The sequence below is a fragment of the Euprymna scolopes genome, chromosome 28 (genome assembly GCF_053919585.1).
Source record: "Euprymna scolopes isolate OS-2025 chromosome 28, ASM5391958v1, whole genome shotgun sequence".
NCBI lineage: Eukaryota > Metazoa > Mollusca > Cephalopoda > Sepiida > Sepiolidae > Euprymna > Euprymna scolopes.
The window spans coordinates 59,095,499-59,120,424 of record NC_136509.1 but is presented as its reverse complement, the minus strand read 5'-3'; the positions used below and the strand labels follow the sequence as shown (position 1 = coordinate 59,120,424).

At 27.2% G+C, this 24,926-nt stretch overlaps 1 protein-coding gene across 2 annotated transcripts in view; it reads left to right on the top strand.

Moving 5' to 3' along the window:
• The window catches only part of LOC145249667 (RUN domain-containing protein 1-like), a 480,843-nt gene that overhangs the window by 437,374 nt on the left and 18,543 nt on the right, over positions 1-24,926 (top strand). Inside the window, exons 13-14 of one of the 2 annotated variants that reach the window (XM_080111452.1) lie at positions 20,177-20,272; positions 20,530-20,640. In XM_080111452.1, coding sequence (XP_079967578.1) covers positions 20,177-20,272; positions 20,530-20,640 — 207 coding nt within the window. The remainder of the gene's footprint in view (positions 1-20,176; positions 20,273-20,529; positions 20,641-24,926) is intronic. The other variant, XM_080111453.1, reaches the window with a different exon arrangement.

Genomic DNA, 24,926 nt, shown 5'->3' with positions numbered 1-24,926 from the left:
TGTGTATGGGATTTATTCATTTGTTAAAATTCGAGATTCTGTTGTGTGTATAGGATTTATTCATTTGTTAAAATTCAAAGTTCTTTTTTGCATATGGGATTTATTCATTTGTTAAAATTCAAGATTCTTTTGTGTGTATGGGATTTATTCATTTGTTAAAATTCAAAGTTCTTTTGTGTGTATGGGATTTATTCATTTGTTAAAATTCAAGATTCTTTTGTGTGTATGGAATTTATTCATTTGGTAAAATTCAAGATTCTTTTGTGTGTATGAGATTTATTCATTTGTTAAAATTCAAGATTCTTTTGTGTGTATGGGATTTATTCATTTGTTAAAATTCAAGATTCTTTTGTGTGTATGGGATTTATTCATTTGTTAAAATTCAAAGTTCTTTTGTGTGTATGGGATTTATTCATTTGTTAAAATTCAAGATTCTTTTGTGTGTATGGAATTTATTCATTTGGTAAAATTCAAGATTCTTTTGTGTGTATGGGATTTATTCATTTGTTAAAATTCAAGATTCTTTTGTGTGTATGGGATTTATTCATTTGTAAAAATTCAAGAATCTTTTGTGTGTATGGGATTTATTCATTTGTTAAAATTCAAGATTCTTTTTTGTGTATGGGATTTATTCATTTGTAAAAATTCAAGAATCTTTTGTGTGTATGGGATTTATTCATTTGTTAAAATTCAAGATTCTTTTGTATGTAGGGGATTTATTCATTTGTTAAAATTCAAGATTCTTTTGTGTGTATGGGATTTATTCATTTGTTAAAATTCAAGATTCTTTTGTATGTAGGGGATTTATTCATTTGTTAAAATTCAAGATTCTTTTGTGTGTATGGGATTTATTCATTTGTAAAAATTCAAGAATCTTTTGTGTGTATGGGATTTATTCATTTGTTAAAATTCAAGATTCTTTTGTGTGTATGGGATTTATTCATTTGTTAAAATTCAAGATTCTTTTGTATGTAGGGGATTTATTCATTTGTTAAAATTCAAGATTCTTTTGTGTGTATGGGATTTATTCATTTGTTAAAAGTCGAGATTTTTTTGTTTGTAGAGCATGTATTCATTTGGTAAAATTGAAGATTGTTTTGTGTGTATGGGATTTATTCATTTGTTAAAATTCAAAGTTCTTTTTTGCGTATGGGATTTATTCATTTGTTAAAATTCGAGATTCTTTTGTGTGTATGGGATTTATTCATTTGTTAAAATTCGAGATTTTTTGTGTGTATGGGATTTATTCATTTGTTAAAATTCAAGATTCTTTTGTGTGTATGGGATTTATTCATTTGTTAAAATTCAAGATTCTTTTGTGTGTATAGGATTTATTCATTTGTTAAAATTCGAGATTCTTTCGTATGTATGGGATTTATTCATTTGTTAAAATTCAAGATTCTTTTGTGTGTATGGGATTTATTCATTTGTTAAAAGTCAAGATTCTTTTGTGTGTATTAGATTTATTCATTTGTTTAAATTCAAGATTCTTTTGTGTGTATGGGATTTATTCATTTGTTAAAATTCGAGATTCTTTCGTAGGTATGGGATTTATTCATTTGTTAAAATTGAAGATTCTTTTGTGTGTATGGGATTTATTCATTTGTTAAAATTCGAGATTCTTTTGTGTGTATGGGATTTATTCATTTGTTTAAATTCAAGATTCTTTTGTGTGTATGGGATTTATTCATTTGTTAAAAGTCAAGATTCTTTTGTGTGTATGGGATTTATTCAGTTGTTTAAATTCAAGATTCTTTTGTGTGTATGGGATTTATTCATTTGTAAAAATTCCAGATTCTTTTCTGTTTATGGGATTTTTTCATTTGTTAAAATTCCAGATTCTTTTATTTTTATGGCATTTATTCATTTGTTAAAATTCGAGATTCTTTTGTATTGATGGGATTTATTCATTTGTTAAAATTCCAAATTCTTTTGAGCGTATGTGATTTATTTATTTTGTTAAAATTCGAGATTCTTTTGTGTGTACGGGATTTCTTCATTTGTTAAAATTCCAAATTCTTTTGAGCGTATGTGATTTATTCATTTGTTAAAATTCAAGATTCTTTTGTGCGTATGGGATTTCTTCATTTGTTAAAAGTCAAGATTCTTTTGTGTGTATGGGATTTATTCATTTGTTAAAATTCAAAGTGCTTTTGTGTGTATGGGACTTCGTCATTTGTTAAAATTCAAAGTTCTTTTGTGTGTATGGGATTTATTCATTTGTTAAAATTCAAAGTTCTTTTGTGTGTATAGGATTTCTTCATTTGTTTAAATTCAAGATTCTTTTGTATTGATGGGATTTATTCATTTGTTAAGATTCCAAATTCTTTTGCGCGTATGTGATTTATTTATTTTGTTAAAATTCTGGATTCTTTTGTGTGTGTGGGATTTATTCATTTGTTAAAATTCAAAGTTCTTGTGTGTGTATGGGATTTATTCAGTTGTTTAAATTCAAGATTCTTTTGTGTGTATGGGATTTATTTATTTGTAAAAATTCGAGATTCTTTTGTGTGTATGGGATTTTTTCATTTGTTAAAATTCAAGATTCTTTTCTTTTTATGGCATTTATTCATTAGTTAAAATTCGAGATTCTTTTGTGTGGTATGGGATTTATTCATTTGTAAAAATTCCAAAATCTTTTGCGTGTATGTGATTTATTTATTTTGTTAAAATTCAAGATTGTTTTCTGTGTATGGGATTTCTTCATTTGTTAAAATTCGAGATTCTTTTGTGTGTATGGGATTTATTCATTTGTGTGTATGGGATTTATTCATTTGTTAAAATTCAAAGTTCTTTTGTGTATATGGGATTTATTCATTTGTTAAAATTCAAGATTCTTTTGTGTGTATGGGATTTATTCATTTGTTAAAATTCAAGATTCTTTTGTGTGTATGGGATTTATTCATTTGTGTGTATGGGATTTATTCATTTGTTAAAATTCAAAGTTCTTTTGTGTGTATGGGATTTATTCATTTGTTAAAATTCAAGATTCTTTTGTGTGTATGGGATTTATTCATTTGTTAAAATTCAAGATTCATTTGTGTGTATGGGATTTATTCATTTGTTAAAATTCGAGATTCTTTTGTGTGTATGGGATTTATTCATTTGTTAAAATTCAAGATTCTTTTGTGTGTATTGGATTTATTCATTTGTTAAAATTCAAGATTCTTTTGTGTGTATGGGATTTATTCATTTGTTAAAATTCAAGATTCTTTTGTGTGTATGGGATTTATTCATTTGTTAAAATTCAAGATTCTTTTGTGTGTATGGGATTTCTTCAGTTGTTTAATTCAAGATTCTTTTCTTTTTATGGCATTTATTCATTTGTTAAAATTCAAAGATTCTTTTGTATGTATGGGATTTATTCATTTGTTAAAATTCCAAATTCTTTTGCGCGTATGTGCTGTATTTATATTGTGAAAATTCGAGATTCTTTTTTGTGTATGGGATTTTTTCCTTTATAAAAATTCGAGATTCTTTTGTATGTATGAGATTTATTCATTTGTTAAAATTCGAGATTCTTTTGTGTGTATGGGATTTATTCATTTGTAAAAATTCGAGATTCTTTTGTGTGTATGGGATTTATTCATTTGTTAAAATTCGAGTGTCTTTTGTGTGTATGGGATTTATTCATTTGTTAAAATTCGAGATTCTTTTGTGTGTATGGGATTTATTCATTTGTTAAAATTCGAGATTCTTTTGTATGTATGAGATTTATTCATTTGTTAAAATTCGAGATTCTTTTGTGGGTATGGGATTTATTCATTTGTTAAAATTCGAGATTCTTTTGTGTGTATGGGATTTATTCATTTGTTAAAATTCGAGATTCTTTTGTGTGTATGGGATTTATTCATTTGTTAAAATTCGAGATTCTTTTGTATGTATGGGATTTATTCATTTGTTAAAATTCGAGATTCTTTTGTGTGTATGGGATTTATTCATTTGTTAAAATTCGAGATTCTTTTGTGTGTATGGGATTTATTCATTTATTAAAATTCAAGATTCTTTTGTATATATGGGATTTATTCATTTATTAAAATTCAAGATTCTTTTGTATGTATGGGATTTATTCATTTATTAAAATTCAAGATTCTTTTGTGTGTATGAGATTTATTCATTTGTTAAAATTCAAGATTCTTTTGTGTGTATGGGATTTATCCATTTATTAAAATTCGAGATTCTTTTGTATGTATGGGATTTATTCATTTATTAAAATTCAAGATTCTTTTGTGTGTATGAGATTTATTCATTTGTTAAAATTCAAGATTCTTTTGTGTGTATGGGATTTATTCATTTATTAAAATTCAAGATTCTTTTGTATGTATGGGATTTATTCATTTATTAAAATTAAAGATTCTTTTGTGTGTATGAGATTTATTCATTTGTTAAAATTCAAGATTCTTTTGTGTGTATGGGATTTATTCATTTATTAAAATTCAAGATTCTTTTGTATGTATGGGATTTATTCATTTATTAAAATTCAAGATTCTTTTGTGTGTATGAGATTTATTCATTTGTAAAAAGTCAAGATTCTTTTGTGTGTATGGGATTTATTCATTTATTAAAATTCAAGATTCTTTTGTATGTATGGGATTTATTCATTTATTAAAATTCAAGATTCTTTTGTGTGTATGAGATTTATTCATTTGTTAAAATTCGAGATTCTTTTGTGTGTATAGGATTTATTCATTTGTTAAAATTCGAGATTCTTTTGTATGTATGGGATTTATTCATTTATTAAAATTCAAGATTCTTTTGTGTGTATGGGATTTATTCATTTATTAAAATTCAAGATTCTTTTGTATGTATGGGATTTATTCATTTATTACAATTCAAGATTCTTTTGTATGTATGGGATTTATTCATTTGTTAAAATTCAAGATTCTTTTGTGTGTATGGGATTTATTCATTTATTAAAATTCAAGATTCTTTTGTATGTATGGGATTTATTCATTTATTAAAATTCAAGATTCTTTTGTGTGTATAGGATTTATTCATTTGTTAAAATTCAAGATTCTTTTGTGTGTATGAGATGTATTCATTTGTTAAAATTCAAGATTCTTTTGTGTGTATGGGATTTATTCATTTGTTAAAATTCAAGATTCTTTTGTGTGTATGGGATTTATTCATTTATTAAAATTCGAGATTCTTTTGTATGTATGGGATTTATTCATTTGTTAAAATTCGAGATTCTTTTGTGTGTATGGGATTTATTCATTTGTTAAAATTCAAGATTCTTTTGTGTGTATGGGATTTATTCATTTGTTAAAATTCAAGATTCTTTTGTGTGTATGGGATTTATTCATTTGTTAAAATTCAAGATTCTTTTGTGTGTATGGGATTTATTCATTTGTTAAAAATCGAGATTCTTTTGTGTGTATGGGATTTATTCATTTGTTAAAATTCGAGATTCTTTTGTGTGTATAGGATTCATTCATTTGTTAAAATTCGAGATTCTTTTGTGTGTATGGGATTTATTCATTTATTAAAATTCAAAGTTCTTTTTTGCGTATGGGATTTATTCATTTGTTAAAATTCAAGATTCTTTTGTGTGTATGGGATTTATTCATTTGTTAAAATTCAAGATTCTTTTGTGTGTATGGGATTTATTCATTTGTTAAAATTCAAGATTCTTTTGTGTGTATGGGATTTATTCATTTGTTAAAATTCAAGATTCTTTTGTGTGTATGGGATTTATTCATTTGTTAAAATTCAAGATTCTTTTGTGTGTATGGGATTTATTTATTTGTTAAAATTCAAGATTCTTTTGTGTGTATGGGATTTATTCATTTGTTAAAATTCGAGATTCTTTTGTGTGTATGGGATTTATTCATTTGTTAAAATTCGAGATTCTTTTGTGTGTATGGGATTTATTCATTTGTTAAAATTCGAGATTCTTTTGTGTGTATGGGATTTATTCATTTGTTAAAATTCGAGATTCTTTTGTGTGTATGGGATTTATTCATTTGTTAAAATTCGAGATTCTTTTGTGTGTATGGGATTTATTCATTTGTTAAAATTCGAGATTCTTTTGTGTGTATGGGATTTATTCATTTGTTATAATTCAAAGTTCTTTTTTGCGCATGGGATTTATTCATTTGTTAAAATTCAAGATTCTTTTGTGTGTATGGGATTTATTCATTTGTTAAAATTCGAGATTCTTTTGTGTGTATGGGATTTATTCATTTGTTAAAATTCGAGATTCTTTTGTGTGTATGGGATTTATTCATTTGTTAAAATTCGAGATTCTTTTGTGTGTATGGGATTTATTCATTTGTTAAAATTCAAAGTTCTTTTTTGCGTATGGGATTTATTCATTTGTTAAAATTCAAGATTCTTTTGTGTGTATGGGATTTATTCATTTGTTAAAATTCGAGATTCTTTTGTGTGTATGGGATTTATTCATTTGTTAAAATTCGAGATTCTTTTGTGTGTATGGGATTTATTCATTTGTTAAAATTCAAGATTCTTTTGTGTGTATGGGATTTATTCATTTGTTAAAATTCAAAGTACTTTTTTGCGTATGGGATTTATTCATTTGTTAAAATTCAAGATTCTTTTGTGTGTATGGGATTTATTCATTTGTTGAAATTCGAGATTCTTTTGTGTGTATGGGATTTAATCATGTGTTAAAATTCAAGATTCTTTTGTGTGTATGGGATTTATTCATTTGTTAAAATTCGAGATTCTTTTGTGTGTATGGGATTTATTCATTTGTTAAAATTCGAGTGTCTTTTGTGTGTATGGGATTTATTCATTTGTTAAAATTCGAGATTCTTTTGTGTGTATGGGATTTATTCATTTGTTAAAATTCAAAGTTCTTTTTTGCGTATGGGATTTATTCATTTGTTAAAATTCAAGATTCTTTTGTGTGTATGGGATTTATTCATTTGTTAAAATTCGAGATTCTTTTGTGTGTATGGGATTTATTCATTTGTTAAAATTCGAGATTCTTTTGTGTGTATGGGATTTATTCATTTGTTAAAATTCGAGATTCTTTTGTGTGTATGGGATTTATTCATTTGTTAAAATTCAAGATTCTTTTGTGTGTATGGGATTTATTCATTTGTTAAAATTCGAGATTCTTTTGTGTGTATGGGATTTATTCATTTGTTAAAATTCGAGATTCTTTTGTGTGTATGAGATTTATTCATTTGTTAAAATTCAAAGTTCTTTTTTGCGTATGGGATTTATTCATTTGTTAAAATTCAAGATTCTTTTGTGTGTAAGGGATTTATTCATTTGTTAAAATTCGAGATTCTTTTGTGTGTATGGGATTTATTCATTTGTTAAAATTCGAGATTCTTTTGTGTGTATGGGATTTATTCATTTGTTAAAATTCAAAGTTCTTTTTTGCGTATGGGATTTATTCATTTGTTAAAATTCAAGATTCTTTTGTGTGTATGGGATTTATTCATTTGTTAAAATTCAAAGTTCTTTTTTGCGTATGGGATTTATTCATTTGTTAAAATTCGAGATTCTTTTGTATGTATGGGATTTATTCATTTGTTAAAATTCAAGATTCTTTTGTATGTATGGGATTTTTTCATTTGTAAAAATTCGAGATTCTTTTGTGTGTATGGGATTTATTCATTTGTTAAAATTCGAGATTCCTTTGTGTGTATGGGATTTATTCATTTGTAAAAATTCGAGATTCTTTTGTGTGTATGGGATTTATTCATTTGTTAAAATTCAAGATTCTTTTGTATGTATGGGATTTATTCATTTGTTAAAATTCGAGATTCTTTTGTGTGTATGGGATTTATTCATTTGTTAAAATTCGAGATACTTTTGTGTGTATGGGATTTATTCATTTGTTAAAATTCAAAGTTCTTTTTTGCGTATGGGATTTATTCATTTGTAAAAATTCAAGATTCTTTTGTGTGTATGGGATTTATTCATTTGTTAAAATTCAAGATTCTTTTGTATGTATGGGATTTATTCATTTGTTAAAATTCGAGATTCTTTTGTGTGTATGGGATTTATTTATTTGTTAAAATTCGAGATTCTTTTGCGTGTATGGGATTTATTCATTTGTTAAAATTCGAGTGTCTTTTGTGTGTATGGGATTTATTCATTTGTTAAAATTCGAGATTCTTTTGTGTGTATGGGATTTATTCATTTGTTAAAATTCGAGATTCTTTTGTGTGTATGGGATTTATTCATTTGTTAAAATTCAAGATTCTTTTGTATGTATGGGATTTATTCATTTGTTAAAATTCGAGATTCTTTTGTGTGTATGGGATTTATTCATTTGTTAAAATTCGAGATTCTTTTGTGTGTATGGGATTTATTCATTTGTTAAAATTCGAGATTCTTTTGTGTGTATGGGATTTATTCATTTGTTAATTTCAAGATTCTTTTGTATGTATGGGATTTATTCATTTGTTAAAATTCGAGATTCTTTTGTGTGTATGGGATTTATTCATTTGTTAAAATTCGAGATTCTTTTGTGTGTATGGGATTTATTCATTTGTTAAAATTCAAAGTTCTTTTTTGCGTATGGGATTTATTCATTTGTAAAAATTCAAGAATCTTTTGTGTGTATGGGATTTATTCATTTGTTAAAATTCAAGATTCTTTTGTATGTAGGGGATTTATTCATTTGTTAAAATTCAAGATTCTTTTGTGTGTATGGGATTTATTCATTTGTTAAAATTCGAGATTCTTTTGTGTGTATGGGATTTATTAATTTGTAAAAATTCGAGATTCTTTTGTGTGTATGGGATTTATTCATTTGTTAAAATTCAAGATTCTTTTGTGTGCATGAGATTTATTCATTTGTTAAAATTCAAGATTCTTTTGTGAGTATGGGATTTATTCATTTGTTAAAATTCAAGATTCTTTTGTGAGTATGAGATTTATTCATTTGTTAAAATTCAAGATTCTTTTGTGAGTATGAGATTTATTCATTTGTTAAAATTCAAGATTCTTTTGTGAGTATGAGATTTATTCATTTGTTAAAATTCAAGATTCTTTTGTGAGTATGGGATTTATTCATTTGTTAAAATTCAAGATTCTTTTGTGTGCATGAGATTTATTCATTTGTTAAAATTCAAGATTCTTTTGTGAGTATGAGATTTATTCATTTGTTAAAATTCAAGATTCTTTTGTTAGTATGAGATTTATTCATTTGTTAAAATTCAAGATTCTTTTGTGAGTATGGGATTTATTCATTTGTTAAAATTCAAGATTCTTTTGTGTGCATGAGATTTATTCATTTGTTAAAATTCAAGATTCTTTTGTGAGTATGAGATTTATTCATTTGTTAAAATTCAAGATTCTTTTGTGAGTATGGGATTTATTCATTTGTTAAAATTCAAGATTCTTTTGTGTGCATGAGATTTATTCATTTGTTAAAATTCAAGATTCTTTTGTGAGTATGAGATTTATTCATTTGTTAAAATTAAAGATTCTTTTGTGTGTATGAGATTTATTCATTTGTTAAAATTCAAGATTCTTTTGTGAGTATGGGATTTATTCATTTGTTAAAATTCAAGATTCTTTTGTGTGCATGAGATTTATTCATTTGTTAAAATTCAAGATTCTTTTGTGAGTATGAGATTTATTCATTTGTTAAAATTCAAGATTCTTTTGTGAGTATGAGATTTATTCATTTGTTAAAATTCAAGATTCTTTTTTGCATATGGGATTTATTCATTTGTTAAAATTCAAGATTCTTTTGTGTGCATGAGATTTATTCATTTGTTAAAATTCAAGATTCTTTTGTGAGTATGAGATTTATTCATTTGTTAAAATTCAAGATTCTTTTGTGTGTATGAGATTTATTCATTTGTTAAAATTCAAGATTCTTTTGTGAGTATGAGATTTATTCATTTGTTAAAATTCAAGATTCTTTTGTGTGTATGAGATTTATTCATTTGTTAAAATTCAAGATTCTTTTGTGAGTATGAGATTTATTCATTTGTTAAAATTCAAGATTCTTTTGTGAGTATGAGATTTATTCATTTGTTAAAATTCAAGATTCTTTTGTGTGTATGAGATTTATTCATTTGTTAAAATTCAAGATTCTTTTGTGAGTATGAGATTTATTCATTTGTTAAAATTCAAGATTCTTTTGTGTGCATGAGATTTATTCATTTGTTAAAATTCAAAGTTCTTTTGTGTGTATGGGATTTATTCATTTGTTAAAATTCAAGATTCTTTTGTGTGTATGAGATTTATTCATTTGTTAAAATTCAAGATTCTTTTGTGTGTATGAGATTTATTCATTTGTTAAAATTCAAGATTCTTTTGTGAGTATGAGATTTATTCATTTGTTAAAATTCAAGATTCTTTTGTGAGTATGAGATTTATTCATTTGTTAAAATTCAAGATTCTTTTGTGTGTATGAGATTTATTCATTTGTTAAAATTCAAGATTCTTTTGTGAGTATGAGATTTATTCATTTGTTAAAATTCAAGATTCTTTTGTGTGTATGAGATTTATTCATTTGTTAAAATTCAAGATTCTTTTGTGAGTATGAGATTTATTCATTTGTTAAAATTCAAGATTCTTTTGTGTGTATGAGATTTATTCATTTGTTAAAATTCAAGATTCTTTTGTGTGTATGAGATTTATTCATTTGTTAAAATTCAAGATTCTTTTGTGAGTATGAGATTTATTCATTTGTTAAAATTCAAGATTCTTTTGTGTGCATGAGATTTATTCATTTGTTAAAATTCAAAGTTCTTTTGTGTGTATGAGATTTATTCATTTGTTAAAATTCAAGATTCTTTTGTGAGTATGAGATTTATTCATTTGTTAAAATTCAAGATTCTTTTGTGTGTATGAGATTTATTCATTTGTTAAAATTCAAGATTCTTTTGTGAGTATGAGATTTATTCATTTGTTAAAATTCAAGATTCTTTTGTGTGTATGAGATTTATTCATTTGTTAAAATTCAAGATTCTTTTGTGTGTATGAGATTTATTCATTTGTTAAAATTCAAGATTCTTTTGTGAGTATGAGATTTATTCATTTGTTAAAATTCAAGATTCTTTTGTGTGTATGAGATTTATTCATTTGTTAAAATTCAAGATTCTTTTGTGAGTATGAGATTTATTCATTTGTTAAAATTCAAGATTCTTTTGTGAGTATGAGATTTATTCATTTGTTAAAATTCAAGATTCTTTTGTGTGTATGGGATTTATTCATTTGTTAAAATTCGAGATTCTTTTGTGAGTATGGGATTTATTCATTTGTTAAAATTCAAGATTCTTTTGTGAGTATGAGATTTATTCATTTGTTAAAATTCAAGATTCTTTTGTGAGTATGAGATTTATTCATTTGTTAAAATTCAAGATTCTTTTGTGTGTATGAGATTTATTCATTTGTTAAAATTCAAGATTCTTTTGTGAGTATGGGATTTATTCATTTGTTAAAATTCAAGATTCTTTTGTGAGTATGAGATTTATTCATTTGTTAAAATTCAAGATTCTTTTGTGTGTATGAGATTTATTCATTTGTTAAAATTCAAGATTCTTTTGTGTGTATGGGATTTATTCATTTGTTAAAATTCAAGATTCTTTTGTGAGTATGAGATTTATTCATTTGTTAAAATTCAAGATTCTTTTGTGAGTATGAGATTTATTCATTTGTTAAAATTCAAGATTCTTTTGTGAGTATGAGATTTATTCATTTGTTAAAATTCAAGATTCTTTTGTGAGTATGAGATTTATTCATTTGTTAAAATTCAAGATTCTTTTGTGTGTATGAGATTTATTCATTTGTTAAAATTCAAGATTCTTTTGTGAGTATGAGATTTATTCATTTGTTAAAATTCAAGATTCTTTTGTGTGCATGAGATTTATTCATTTGTTAAAATTCAAGATTCTTTTGTGTGTATGAGATTTATTCATTTGTTAAAATTCAAGATTCTTTTGTGTGCATGAGATTTATTCATTTGTTAAAATTCAAAGTTCATTTGTGTGTATGGGATTTATTCATTTGTTAAAATTCAAGATTCTTTTGTGTGCATGAGATTTATTCATTTGTTAAAATTCAAGATTCTTTTGTGTGTATGAGATTTATTCATTTGTTAAAATTCAAGATTCTTTTGTGTGCATGAGATTTATTCATTTGTTAAAATTCAAAGTTCTTTTGTGTGTATGGGATTTATTCATTTGTTAAAATTCAAGATTCTTTTGTGTGTATGGGATTTCTTCATGTGTTTAAATTCGAGATTCTTTTGTGTGTATAGGATTTATTCATTTGTTAAAATTCAAGATTCTTTTGTGAGTATGGGATTTATTCATTTGTTAAAATTCAAGATTCTTTTGTGTGTATGGGATTTATTCATTTGTTAAAAATCAAGATTCTTTTGTGTGTATGAGATTTATTCATTTGTTAAAATTCGAGATTCTTTTGTGTGTATGGGATTTATTCATTTGTTAAAATTCAAAGTTCTTTTTTGCATATGGGATTTATTCATTTGTTAAAATTCAAGATTCTTTTGTGAGTATGGGATTTATTCATTTGTTAAAATTCAAGATTCTTTTGTGTGTATCGGATTTATTCATTTGTTAAAATTCAAGATTCTTTTGTGTGTATGGGATTTATTCATTTGTTAAAATTCAAGATTCTTTTGTGAGTATGGGATTTATTCATTTGTTAAAATTCAAGATTCTTTTGTGTGTATGGGATTTATTCATTTGTAAAAAATTCAAGATTCTTTTGTGTGCATGAGATTTATTCATTTGTTAAAATTCGAGATTCTTTTGTGTGTATAGGATTTATTCATTTGTTAAAATTCAAAGTTCTTTTTTGCATATGGGATTTATTCATTTGTTAAAATTCAAGATTCTTTTGTGTGTATGGAATTTATTCATTTGTTAAAATTCGAGATTCTTTTGTGTGTATGGGATTTATTCATTTGTTAAAATTTGAGATTCTTTTGTGTGTATGGGATTTATTCATTTGTTAAAATTCGAGATTCTTTTGTGTGTATGGGATTTATTCATTTGTTAAAATTCAAAGTTCTTTTGTGTGTATGGGATTTATTCATTTGTTAAACTTCAAAGTTCTTTTTTGCATATGGGATTTATTCATTTGTTAAAATTCAAGATTCTTTTGTGTGTATGGGATTTATTCATTTGTTAAAATTCAAAGTTCTTTTGTGTGTATGGGATTTATTCATTTGTTAAAATTCAAGATTCGTTTGTGTGTATGGAATTTATTCATTTGTAAAAATTCAAGATTCTTTTGTGTGTATGAGATTTATTCATTTGTTAAAATTCAAGATTCTTTTGTGTGTATGAGATTTATTCATTTGTTAAAATTCAAGGTTCTTTTGTGTGTATGAGATTTATTCATTTGTTAAAATTCAAAGTTCTTTTTTGCATATGGGATTTATTCATTTGTTAAAATTCAAAGTTCTTTTGTGTGTATGGGATTTATTCATTTGTTAAAATTCAAGATTCGTTTGTGTGTATGGAATTTATTCATTTGTAAAAATTCAAGATTCTTTTGTGTGTATGAGATTTATTCATTTGTTAAAATTAAAGGTTCTTTTGTGTGTATGGGATTTATTCATTTGTTAAAATTCGAGATTCTTTTGTGTGTATAGGATTTATTCATTTGTTAAAATTCAAAGTTCTTTTTTGCATATGGGATTTATTCATTTGTTAAAATTCAAGATTCTTTTGTGTGTATGGAATTTATTCATTTGTTAAAATTCAAGATTCTTTTGTGTGCATGGGATTTATTCATTTGTTAAAATTCGAGATTCTTTTGTGTGTATGGGATTTATTCATTTGTTAAAATTCGAGATTCTGTTGTGTGTATAGGATTTATTCATTTGTTAAAATTCAAAGTTCTTTTTTGCATATGGGATTTATTCATTTGTTAAAATTCAAGATTCTTTTGTGTGTATGGGATTTATTCATTTGTTAAAATTCAAAGTTCTTTTGTGTGTATGAGATTTATTCATTTGTTAAAATTCAAGATTCTTTTGTGTGCATGAGATTTATTCATTTGTTAAAATTCAAAGTTCATTTGTGTGTATGGGATTTATTCATTTGTTAAAATTCAAGATTCTTTTGTGTGCATGAGATTTATTCATTTGTTAAAATTCAAGATTCTTTTGTGTGTATGAGATTTATTCATTTGTTAAAATTCAAGATTCTTTTGTGTGCATGAGATTTATTCATTTGTTAAAATTCAAAGTTCTTTTGTGTGTATGGGATTTATTCATTTGTTAAAATTCCAGATTCTTTTGTGTGTATGGAATTTATTCATTTGTTAAAATTCAAGATTCTTTTGTGTGTATGAGATTTATTCATTTGTTAAAATTCAAGATTCTTTTGTGTGTATGGGATTTCTTCATGTGTTTAAATTCGAGATTCTTTTGTGTGTATAGGATTTATTCATTTGTTAAAATTCAAGATTCTTTTGTGAGTATGGGATTTATTCATTTGTTAAAATTCAAGATTCTTTTGTGTGTATGGGATTTATTCATTTGTTAAAAATCAAGATTCTTTTGTGTGTATGAGATTTATTCATTTGTTAAAATTCGAGATTCTTTTGTGTGTATGGGATTTATTCATTTGTTAAAATTCAAAGTTCTTTTTTGCATATGGGATTTATTCATTTGTTAAAATTCAAGATTCTTTTGTGAGTATGGGATTTATTCATTTGTTAAAATTCAAGATTCTTTTGTGTGTATCGGATTTATTCATTTGTTAAAATTCAAGATTCTTTTGTGTGTATGGGATTTATTCATTTGTTAAAATTCAAGATTCTTTTGTGAGTATGGGATTTATTCATTTGTTAAAATTCAAGATTCTTTTGTGTGTATGGGATTTATTCATTTGTAAAAAATTCAAGATTCTTTTGTGTGCATGAGATTTATTCATTTGTTAAAATTCGAGATTCTTTTGTGTGTATAGGATTTATTCATTTGTTAAAATTCAAAGTTCTTTTTTGCATATGGGATTTATTCATTTGTTAAAATTCAAGATTCTTTTGTGTGTATGGAATTTATTCATTTGTTAAAATTCGAGATTCTTTTGTGTGTATGGGATTTATTCATTTGTTAAAATTTGAGATTCTTTTGTGTGTATGGGATTTATTCATTTGTTAAAATTCGAGATTCTTTTGTGTGTATGGGATTTATTCATTTGTTAAAATTCAAAGTTCTTTTGTGTGTATGGGATTTATTCATTTGTTAAACTTCAAAGTTCTTTTTTGCATATGGGATTTATTCATTTGTTAAAATTCAAGATTCTTTTGTGTGTATGGGATTTATTCATTTGTTAAAATTCAAAGTTCTTTTGTGTGTATGGGATTTATTCATTTGTTAAAATTCAAGATTCGTTTGTGTGTATGGAATTTATTCATTTGTAAAAATTCAAGATTCTTTTGTGTGTATGAGATTTATTCATTTGTTAAAATTCAAGATTCTTTTGTGTGTATGAGATTTATTCATTTGTTAAAATTCAAGGTTCTTTTGTGTGTATGAGATTTATTCATTTGTTAAAATTCAAAGTTCTTTTTTGCATATGGGATTTATTCATTTGTTAAAATTCAAAGTTCTTTTGTGTGTATGGGATTTATTCATTTGTTAAAATTCAAGATTCGTTTGTGTGTATGGAATTTATTCATTTGTAAAAATTCAAGATTCTTTTGTGTGTATGAGATTTATTCATTTGTTAAAATTAAAGGTTCTTTTGTGTGTATGGGATTTATTCATTTGTTAAAATTCGAGATTCTTTTGTGTGTATAGGATTTATTCATTTGTTAAAATTCAAAGTTCTTTTTTGCATATGGGATTTATTCATTTGTTAAAATTCAAGATTCTTTTGTGTGTATGGAATTTATTCATTTGTTAAAATTCAAGATTCTTTTGTGTGCATGGGATTTATTCATTTGTTAAAATTCGAGATTCTTTTGTGTGTATGGGATTTATTCATTTGTTAAAATTCGAGATTCTGTTGTGTGTATAGGATTTATTCATTTGTTAAAATTCAAAGTTCTTTTTTGCATATGGGATTTATTCATTTGTTAAAATTCAAGATTCTTTTGTGTGTATGGGATTTATTCATTTGTTAAAATTCAAAGTTCTTTTGTGTGTATGGGATTTATTCATTTGTTAAAATTCAAGATTCTTTTGTGTGTATGGAATTTATTCATTTGGTAAAATTCAAGATTCTTTTGTGTGTATGAGATTTATTCATTTGTTAAAATTCAAGGTGCTTTTGTGTGCATGAGATTTATTCATTTGTTAAAATTCGAGATTCTTTTGTGTGTATGGGATTTATTCATTTGTTAAAATTCAAGATTCTTTTTTGTGTATGGGATTTATTCATTTGTAAAAATTCAAGAATCTTTTGTGTGTATGGGATTTATTCATTTGTTAAAATTCAAGATTCTTTTGTGTGTATGGGATTTATTCATTTGTTAAAATTCAAGATTCTTTTGTGTGTATAGGATTTATTCATTTGTTAAAATTCGAGATTCTTTCGTATGTATGGGATTTATTCATTTGTTAAAATTCAAGATTCTTTTGTGTGTATGGGATTTATTCATTTGTTAAAAGTCAAGATTCTTTTGTGTGTATGAGATTTATTCATTTGTTTAAATTCAAGATTCTTTTGTGTGTATGGGATTTATTCATTTGTTAAAATTCGAGATTCTTTCGTAGGTATGGGATTTATTCATTTGTTAAAATTCAAGATTCTTTTGTGTGTATGGGATTTATTCATTTGTTAAAATTCGAGATTCTTTTGTGTGTATGGGATTTATTCATTTGTTTAAATTCAAGATTCTTTTGTGTGTATGGGATTTATTCATTTGTTAAAAGTCAAGATTCTTTTGTGTGTATGGGATTTATTCAGTTGTTTAAATTCAAGATTCTTTTGTGTGTATGGGATTTATTCATTTGTAAAAATTCCAGATTCTTTTCTGTTTATGGGATTTTTTCATTTGTTAAAATTCCAGATTCTTTTATTTTTATGGCATTTATTCATTTGTTAAAATTCGAGATTCTTTTGTATTGATGGGATTTATTCATTTGTTAAAATTCCAAATTCTTTTGAGCGTATGTGATTTATTTATTTTGTTAAAATTCGAGATTCTTTTGTGTGTACGGGATTTCTTCATTTGTTAAAATTCCAAATTCTTTTGAGCGTATGTGATTTATTCATTTGTTAAAATTCAAGATTCTTTTGTGCGTATGGGATTTCTTCATTTGTTAAAAGTCAAGATTCTTTTGTGTGTATGGGATTTATTCATTTGTTAAAATTCAAAGTGCTTTTGTGTGTATGGGATTTCGTCATTTGTTAAAATTCAAAGTTCTTTTGTGTGTATGGGATTTATTCATTTGTTAAAATTCAAAGTTCTTTTGTGTGTATAGGATTTCTTCATTTGTTTTAATTCAAGATTCTTTTGTATTGATGGGATTTATTCATTTGTTAAGATTCCAAATTCTTTTGCGCGTATGTGATTTATTTATTTTGTTAAAATTCTGGATTCTTTTGTGTGTGTGGGATTTATTCATTTGTTAAAATTCAAAGTTCTTGTGTGTGTATGGGATTTATTCAGTTGTTTAAATTCAAGATTCTTTTGTGTGTATGGGATTTATTTATTTGTAAAAATTCGAGATTCTTTTGTGTGTATGGGATTTTTTCATTTGTTAAAATTCAAGATTCTTTTCTTTTTATGGCATTTATTCATTAGTTAAAATTCGAGATTCTTTTGTGGGGTATGGGATTTATTCATTTGTAAAAATTCCAAAATCTTTTGCGCGTATGTGATTTATTTATTTTGTTAAAATTCAAGATTGTTTTCTGTGTATAGGAATTCTTCATTTGTTAAAATTCGAGATTCTTTTGTGTGTATGGGATTTATTCATTTGTGTGTATGGGATTTATTCATTTGTTAAAATTCAAAGTTCTTTTGTGTATATGGGATTTATTCATTTGTTAAAATTCAAAGTTCTTTTGTGTGTATGGGATTTATTCATTTGTTAAAATTCAAGATTCTTTTGTGTGTATGGGATTTATTCATTTGTGTGTATGGGATTTATTCATTTGTTAAAATTCAAAGTTCTTTTGTGTGTATGGGATTTATTCATTTGTTAAAATTCAAGATTCTTTTGTGTGTATGGGATTTATTCATTTGTTAAAATTCAAGATTCATTTGTGTGTATGGGATTTATTCATTTGTTAAAATTCGAGATTCTTTTGTGTGTATGGGATTTATTCATTTGTTAAAATTCAAGATTCTTTTGTGTGTATTGGATTTATTCATTTGTTAAAATTCAAGATTCTTTTGTGTGTATGGGATTTATTCATTTGTTAAAATTCAAGATTCTTTTGTGTGTATGGGATTTATTCATTTGTTAAAATTCAAGATTCTTTTGTGTGTATGGGATTTCTTCAGTTGTTTAATTCAAGATTCTTTTCTTTTTATGGCATTTATTCATTTGTTAAAATTCAAAGATTCTTTTGTATGTATGGGATTTATTCATTTGTTAAAATTCCAAATTCTTTTGCGCGTATGTGCTGTATTTATATTGTGAAAATTCGAGATTCTTTTTTGTGTATGGGATTTTTTCCTTTATAAAAATTCGAGATTGTTTTGTGTGTATGTGATTTATTTATTTGTAAAAATTCAAGATTCTTTTGTGTGTGTGGGATTTATTTATTTGTTAAAATTCAAGCTTCTTTTGTGTGTATTGGATTTCTTCATTTGTTAAAATTCGAGATTCTTTTGTGTGTATTGGATTTATTCATTGGTTAAAATTCAAAGGTCTTTTGTGTGTATGGGATTTATTCATTTGTTAAAATTCGAGATTCTTTTGTGTGTATGGGATTTATTCATTTGTTAAAATTCGAGATTCTTTTGTGTGTATGGGATTTCTTCATTTGTTAAAATTCAAGATTCTTTTGTGTGTATTGGATTTATTCATTGGTTAAAATTCAAAGGTCCTTTGTGTGTATGGGATTTATTCATTTGTTAAAATTCGAGATTCTTTTGTGTGTATGGGATTTCTTCATTTGTTAAAATTCAAGATTCTTTTGTGTGTATGGGATTTATTCATTTGTTAAAATTCAAGATTCTTTTGTGTGTATGGGATTATTCGTTTGTAAAAATTCGAGATTCTTTTCTGTTTATGGCATTTTTTCATTTGTTAAAATTCAAGATGCTTTTCTTTTTATGGCATTTATTAATTTGTTAAAATTCGAGATTCTTTTGTATTGATGGGATTTATTTATTTGTTAACATTCCAAATTCTTTTGCGCGTATGTGATTTATTTATTTTGTTAAAATTCGAGATTCTTTTGTGTGTGTGGGATTTATTCATTTGTTAAAATTCAAAGTTCTTTTGTGTGTATGGGATTTATTCAGTTGTTTAAATTCAAGATTCTTTTGTGTGTATGGGATTTATTCATTTGTTAAAATTCAAAGTTCTTTTGTGTGTATGGGATTTATTCATTTATTAAAATTCAAAGTTCTTTTGTGTGTATGGGATTTATTCATTTGTGTAAATTCAAGATTCTTTTGTGTGTATGGGATTTCTTCAGTTGTTTAAATTCAAGATTCTTTTCTTTTTATGGCATTTATTCATTTGTTAAAATTAAAGATTCTTTTGTATTGATGGGATTTATTCATTTATTAAAATTCCAAATTCTTTTGCGCGTATGTGATGTTTTTATTTTGTTAAAATTCGAGATTCTTTTGTGTGTATGGGATGTCTTCATGTGTTAAAATTCAAGATTCTTTTGTGTGTATGGGATGTCTTCATTTGTTAAAATTCAAGATTCTTTTGTGTGTATGGGATTTATTCATTTGTGTGTATGGGATTTATTCATTTGTTAAAATTCAAAGTTCTTTTGTGTGTATGGGATTTCTTCATTTGTTTTAAATTTAAAGTTCTTTTGTGCCGTGAATGTCTTGTTTAAGTAGCCTGCACTTGCCTCTCATGCAAGCGAGCGAGTCTATTTTTATGTGTGTGTGACGCCAAAACCACTTTGTTCTTGTAACTGGGCGTCTTGGGTTCAATTCCATCTCTACAGTTGTTTAAATAGACTCTGCTATTTCTCCACTGTTATTATCAAGAAATGTGGCTTCAGCTTGAAATAGAATTTCCTACGTTGAATGTGCAAAATCAAATACATTTGATTCTTGTTTTGTTTGTGTTAAAAGAATTTCAAGACATTTTCTTAATTTTCAGGAACAGATTCCTCCCAGCAGCCAGGCACTGACACAGGTTGTACGGAAAGAATTGGCCATGTCAATCCGAGACTTAATGCAGCATGGATTAGTAGAGGTAAGTTCAACCCTCCGCATACACAAATGGAGAGAGTGGAGGAACTGTAACTATCAACAATAATAATAAATTGAACAAATATAAAAAGGCTTCTCAAATTGTTGAAATTCTTCTGTTGATAAAGGATTTTTAAGATAATGATAGGAATCAGTTCGCTCTAAAATGAGTTTAGACTGATTTTTTTTATATCATACACTTGTTTTCATTTTCTAAAGAAATATTTGAAGTTGTTTTTATTCAATTTTTTTTTTTTTTAGTTGGGTCAGAGTAATAGTCTTGTGACTTGGGGTTGTTTTCCAAACCGAGCAGCAGGAGCTACCAAACTTATGCACGCCTGGGATCTTCTCCTTAAATTTTATGAAATGAAGGTATGTTAACAGTTTTGCTGTATTTTTCTGTTTCACAGGAAATCACAGATTGTCTTTGCTTTTTCATGAATTATTTTGTATTTGTCACCTCAGCTTTTTATTTCTAAGCCATCTATAAATTCTGTGCCCTACCCATCACGGCAGATAGAAATAACAAATTTAGTAGAACACCAAATCAAACATCACTCAAATAAAACACCATCTCGATTAATTATATTTACCACTTGGCATAGGGATTGAACTTAATAGAAACCAATTCTGTTTGTTTCTGTTACAAATTTCACCTTTTTGCTGAAATTGGTTCATCAGCATCTTGAACTCAATATAAACTCGTTGATTTATACTGGAGGAAGGGAGGAAGAGGGATTACAGACATATGGGGAAAACCTGTCAAATCCCTGACTTCAACATCACTTCAATGGCCACATCTTTTCAAATAGAAACACAGTCACTTGGTCTTGTTCTGTTAAACATTCCAAAACAATTTTTAATTTTTACCAAAATTATATTTACTTTTTGATAAAAAATACTTGTAACTCTTTCAACTAGGTAAATTAAAATCACTAAAAATTTGTTTGTTTTATCCAGTGTCAATCTGCAAATTATTTGTCAACAATTTGTTGCCCTTTTCCAATTGAATGTATAAAAAAATGTTATTTTTATTCAACAATGTTTTGTTCATCATAAAACTAATAAATATAGATTTTTCTTGTTTTCTGATAAGAATGTTTTATTAGAGAAAAAATAGATATCAACTTAAATTAATTTATTCCTGAAAAAAAATTTTTTTTTTCTATTTATTTTGAGATATTTCTCAGCATTTATCTTTTTAACAACTTTATGAAAGAATATGAAATTGAAACTGCATATTTCTTTTTTTTATATAAGAAAAAAATATAAATATTTTATAAATAAACTAGCTGAAGTGTGTCCCAGGAAAGTCAATTAACTCAAGAAATTCTATGTACAATTTTGAATTATTGAATTTCCTGTATAATTGACCGACCTGAATGCAAACCCTATAATGTTGATGTAAAACAGACGAGACATTTGATGCAATAGCTAGAGTAATAATGATCTTGCAATGGTTAGTTGTTGCAGTCTTGCCATCCCGTTTTCTTTAAGTATGGAGGCAAACTTTCTAGCAATTTGATCGCTAATATGCACACACATTTGTAGATAATGTTACAGTCTTGATATAACAATTTTGATGCAAGCATTGAGCTCATCAGCAGGACTTCCACGTGGAACAATAGGAAGTCTTTCTCAGCAGTTTGCTTCTTATTTAGTTGTGCTATACTCTCCCAAATAATTGATGCTTGCACATGTGGCTGGTTACTAAAATTACATGTCTATCTAGTATTTCCCTACAAAGTAATTGTTCACTAAATGCTTTTTTGTGTGCACCCAAAGTCATTTTTGGATAATACACTACACATGTAGTCAACCTAATGGCAAACAAATCTCTCAAACTTTCAGATACAGATGTTTCCAGTAAAGTAGCATCTATGTGGTTAGCATCGTCAAGTGGTCCATATGCACTACATGCATCCTCATCACAAGTATACATAATTTGACCATTGATATTTTTGAGGTCATTAAAGCTCTGTGAACCTCTAATATGGTGTAGAAATAGTATCAAATAAAGAAAAAAGTATTGCACTCATTTCCACTTTTTTGGAGTGATTACATGTGTGACTAGACGTGCGCGGCTCCCAACGTCATGTATCATGAATTTTTCGTTCGACTATTCCTCTTATGGCTGGATCGTCATTTTCTTGCTGGTGACTGTCGATGGGAACACACGTGGTTTCACAAAAGTAATATAATAGTAAAATATAATATAAAATATATAAAAATATAAATATAAAATAGTAAAAGTAATATAATAAATCGTGGAACAAAGAAAGGAAAAACTCAAACGCCAATGTTTCACATATAAATTGGCTGTTGGACTTGTGTGTGTGTGTGTGTCTTCTCCCCGTTCTATTGATGTTACGTTCGTCTCTATTTCTGTTTCACAGTCAACTGTAAAAACTGTCCAACTCCCATCCGCCGTGAAGGGAATCTAGTTGTCAACGGTCTCTTCTACATTGGTATCTGAGGTTGACCCCACCCCGGCTACCAGAAGCTGCCCTTCTCTGTTTTTATCTGTAGGTTTCTATTGTCATTGTTAAATCTAAAAAGCTTGATCTAAAAATACCTACAGATTCATTGTTTGTTACTTCCTATCTATTGTTTCCTGTTCCTTTGTCTTTGCCCCCCTCTCAGCACTTAGTGACTCAAGTCCACCCCAGGGCCACTTTATAGTATCACCCACATCCCATGCCAAACTTGTCATTTATTACATAAATTACAAAAACACAAAATCATATCAACGTAAATTACATAAAATTCATACATATTACATGAATAATGAAACACCAGAGATATGTCCTTCTCTTAAAAAACAGAAACAACAAAGCAGAAATTCGCCATATCATTTCCAACCCCAGACCACAGGTGTGCACACCCAACTCTCTTGGCATTCCAGGGGTATTTGCATACCCTTAAATAAAAACTCTGCAAAGCAATTCCTTTTTTTTTTTTTGACTGGCTCCAGTCAACTGGTACAGCTTCTATTACCAGAGAGGGAAAATCAATCTCGCCCCTCCATCGAGGTAGAAAAAACAGGAGGAATTTTAACCACCTCTAAAATAACAGGCATTCCACTATTCCGCCCCACCCTCCCAATAATAGACAGGAGGAATTTTAACCACCTCCAGAATATTTCGCCCCACCCTTCCAAAAATAGACAGGAGGAATTTTAACCACCTCCACAATAACAGGCATACTTCACTCTCCTCTCGGCCTCCAAAAAAAAAAAAAATGGAGGGTTTTTTCACCTCCCACTGGGAAAACCTTGTGTACACCACCGAACCTCTCGCCATTTTTTTTTTTACTGTAACTTTATTAAGAAAAAACAAGTAACATTTTAACAACACTAAATTGCTTTTCTACTGTTTCTGTTTTCGACAACATTAAAACAACAATATAATTCAATACAATAAAACCCACAACCTGAAAAAAATAGCATTTAACAATTATAAATTTCTTTTTTTCTTTCAAATTTTTCTTATTTCTTGTACTAATCAATTAAGAAGTCCCTGTGCAATTTTACAAGCAAGAAACATATGTAATCTTCATTGTTAGAAATACATGAAAATACATTTAAGCAGTTTTTTTGTTTAAAACATAACCAAAATGTTTTTCTTTAAAACAGTTTCTCTTTTTTTTTTTTTTTTTTTTTTACCAACAATAAAAATATAAAGTTTGTATGCGTGTGTACAGAAAAATTTGTTTAAACAGTCTCTATTTTTTTTTTTTTTTTGCATATAAATGACAAATTCAATAAAAAGAAATTTTCACTGTGAATGTCTCTTTGTTTGTTCTCATTTCTTTATCTTAAAATGAAGGGCTGTCCACACAGTATGCATGTCCTCTCATTTGTCAGGTCCCACCTGAACTGAGATGAATCTCAGCCGTTGCTTGGACTGTGCTACAGCCTTCGGTTGGTTGGCATTTGGGCCCTCCTCTGTGCCGCTTTCTTCCTCATTTCTTGTGTTGGCCAACAATCTACCCTTCTTGGTCTTGACGTCTCCTGCTGGCATGCCTTGCCCTCGGTGATCCACCTGGCATTGTTTCCTATAAATTATTATTCCTAACGCTACAACTATCATTAGACCATTTACTCCGACCAAAAACCAAACTAGCATACCTGTTGGGTTCCTGCCTCCACTGTCCCATCCTTTCTAACTTACTAACTAGTTCCTGCAAATCTATTTTTTCTACGGGTTTCAGCAATTTAGGGAGCCTATTCAGGGTCACATTGGGCACTTCCCCCACCAACCGTCTCCGTAGGCTTGTCCATTGACTGGAAGTAATGTTTGCTAGTGCCAAGAACGATCTCAAACTTTTCCTCTGCCTGGTAGTAGGGTGGAAGAGTAATAGACTTCTCAGGGGCGAACATCCCATATGTAATCTGATGGGCGGGATGGCCCTTATGGCTCTCACAGGCCTTCCCCACACACTTGCACCAATTAACTCCTTCCTCAGGGGCGAACATCCCATATGTAATCTGATGGGCGGGATGGCCCTTATGGCTCTCACAGGCCTTCCCCACACACTTGCACCAATTAACTCCTTCCTCAGGGGCGAACATCCCATATGTAATCTGATGGGCGGGATGGCCCTTATGGCTCTCACAGGCCTTCCCCACACACTTGCACCAATTAACTCCTTCCTCA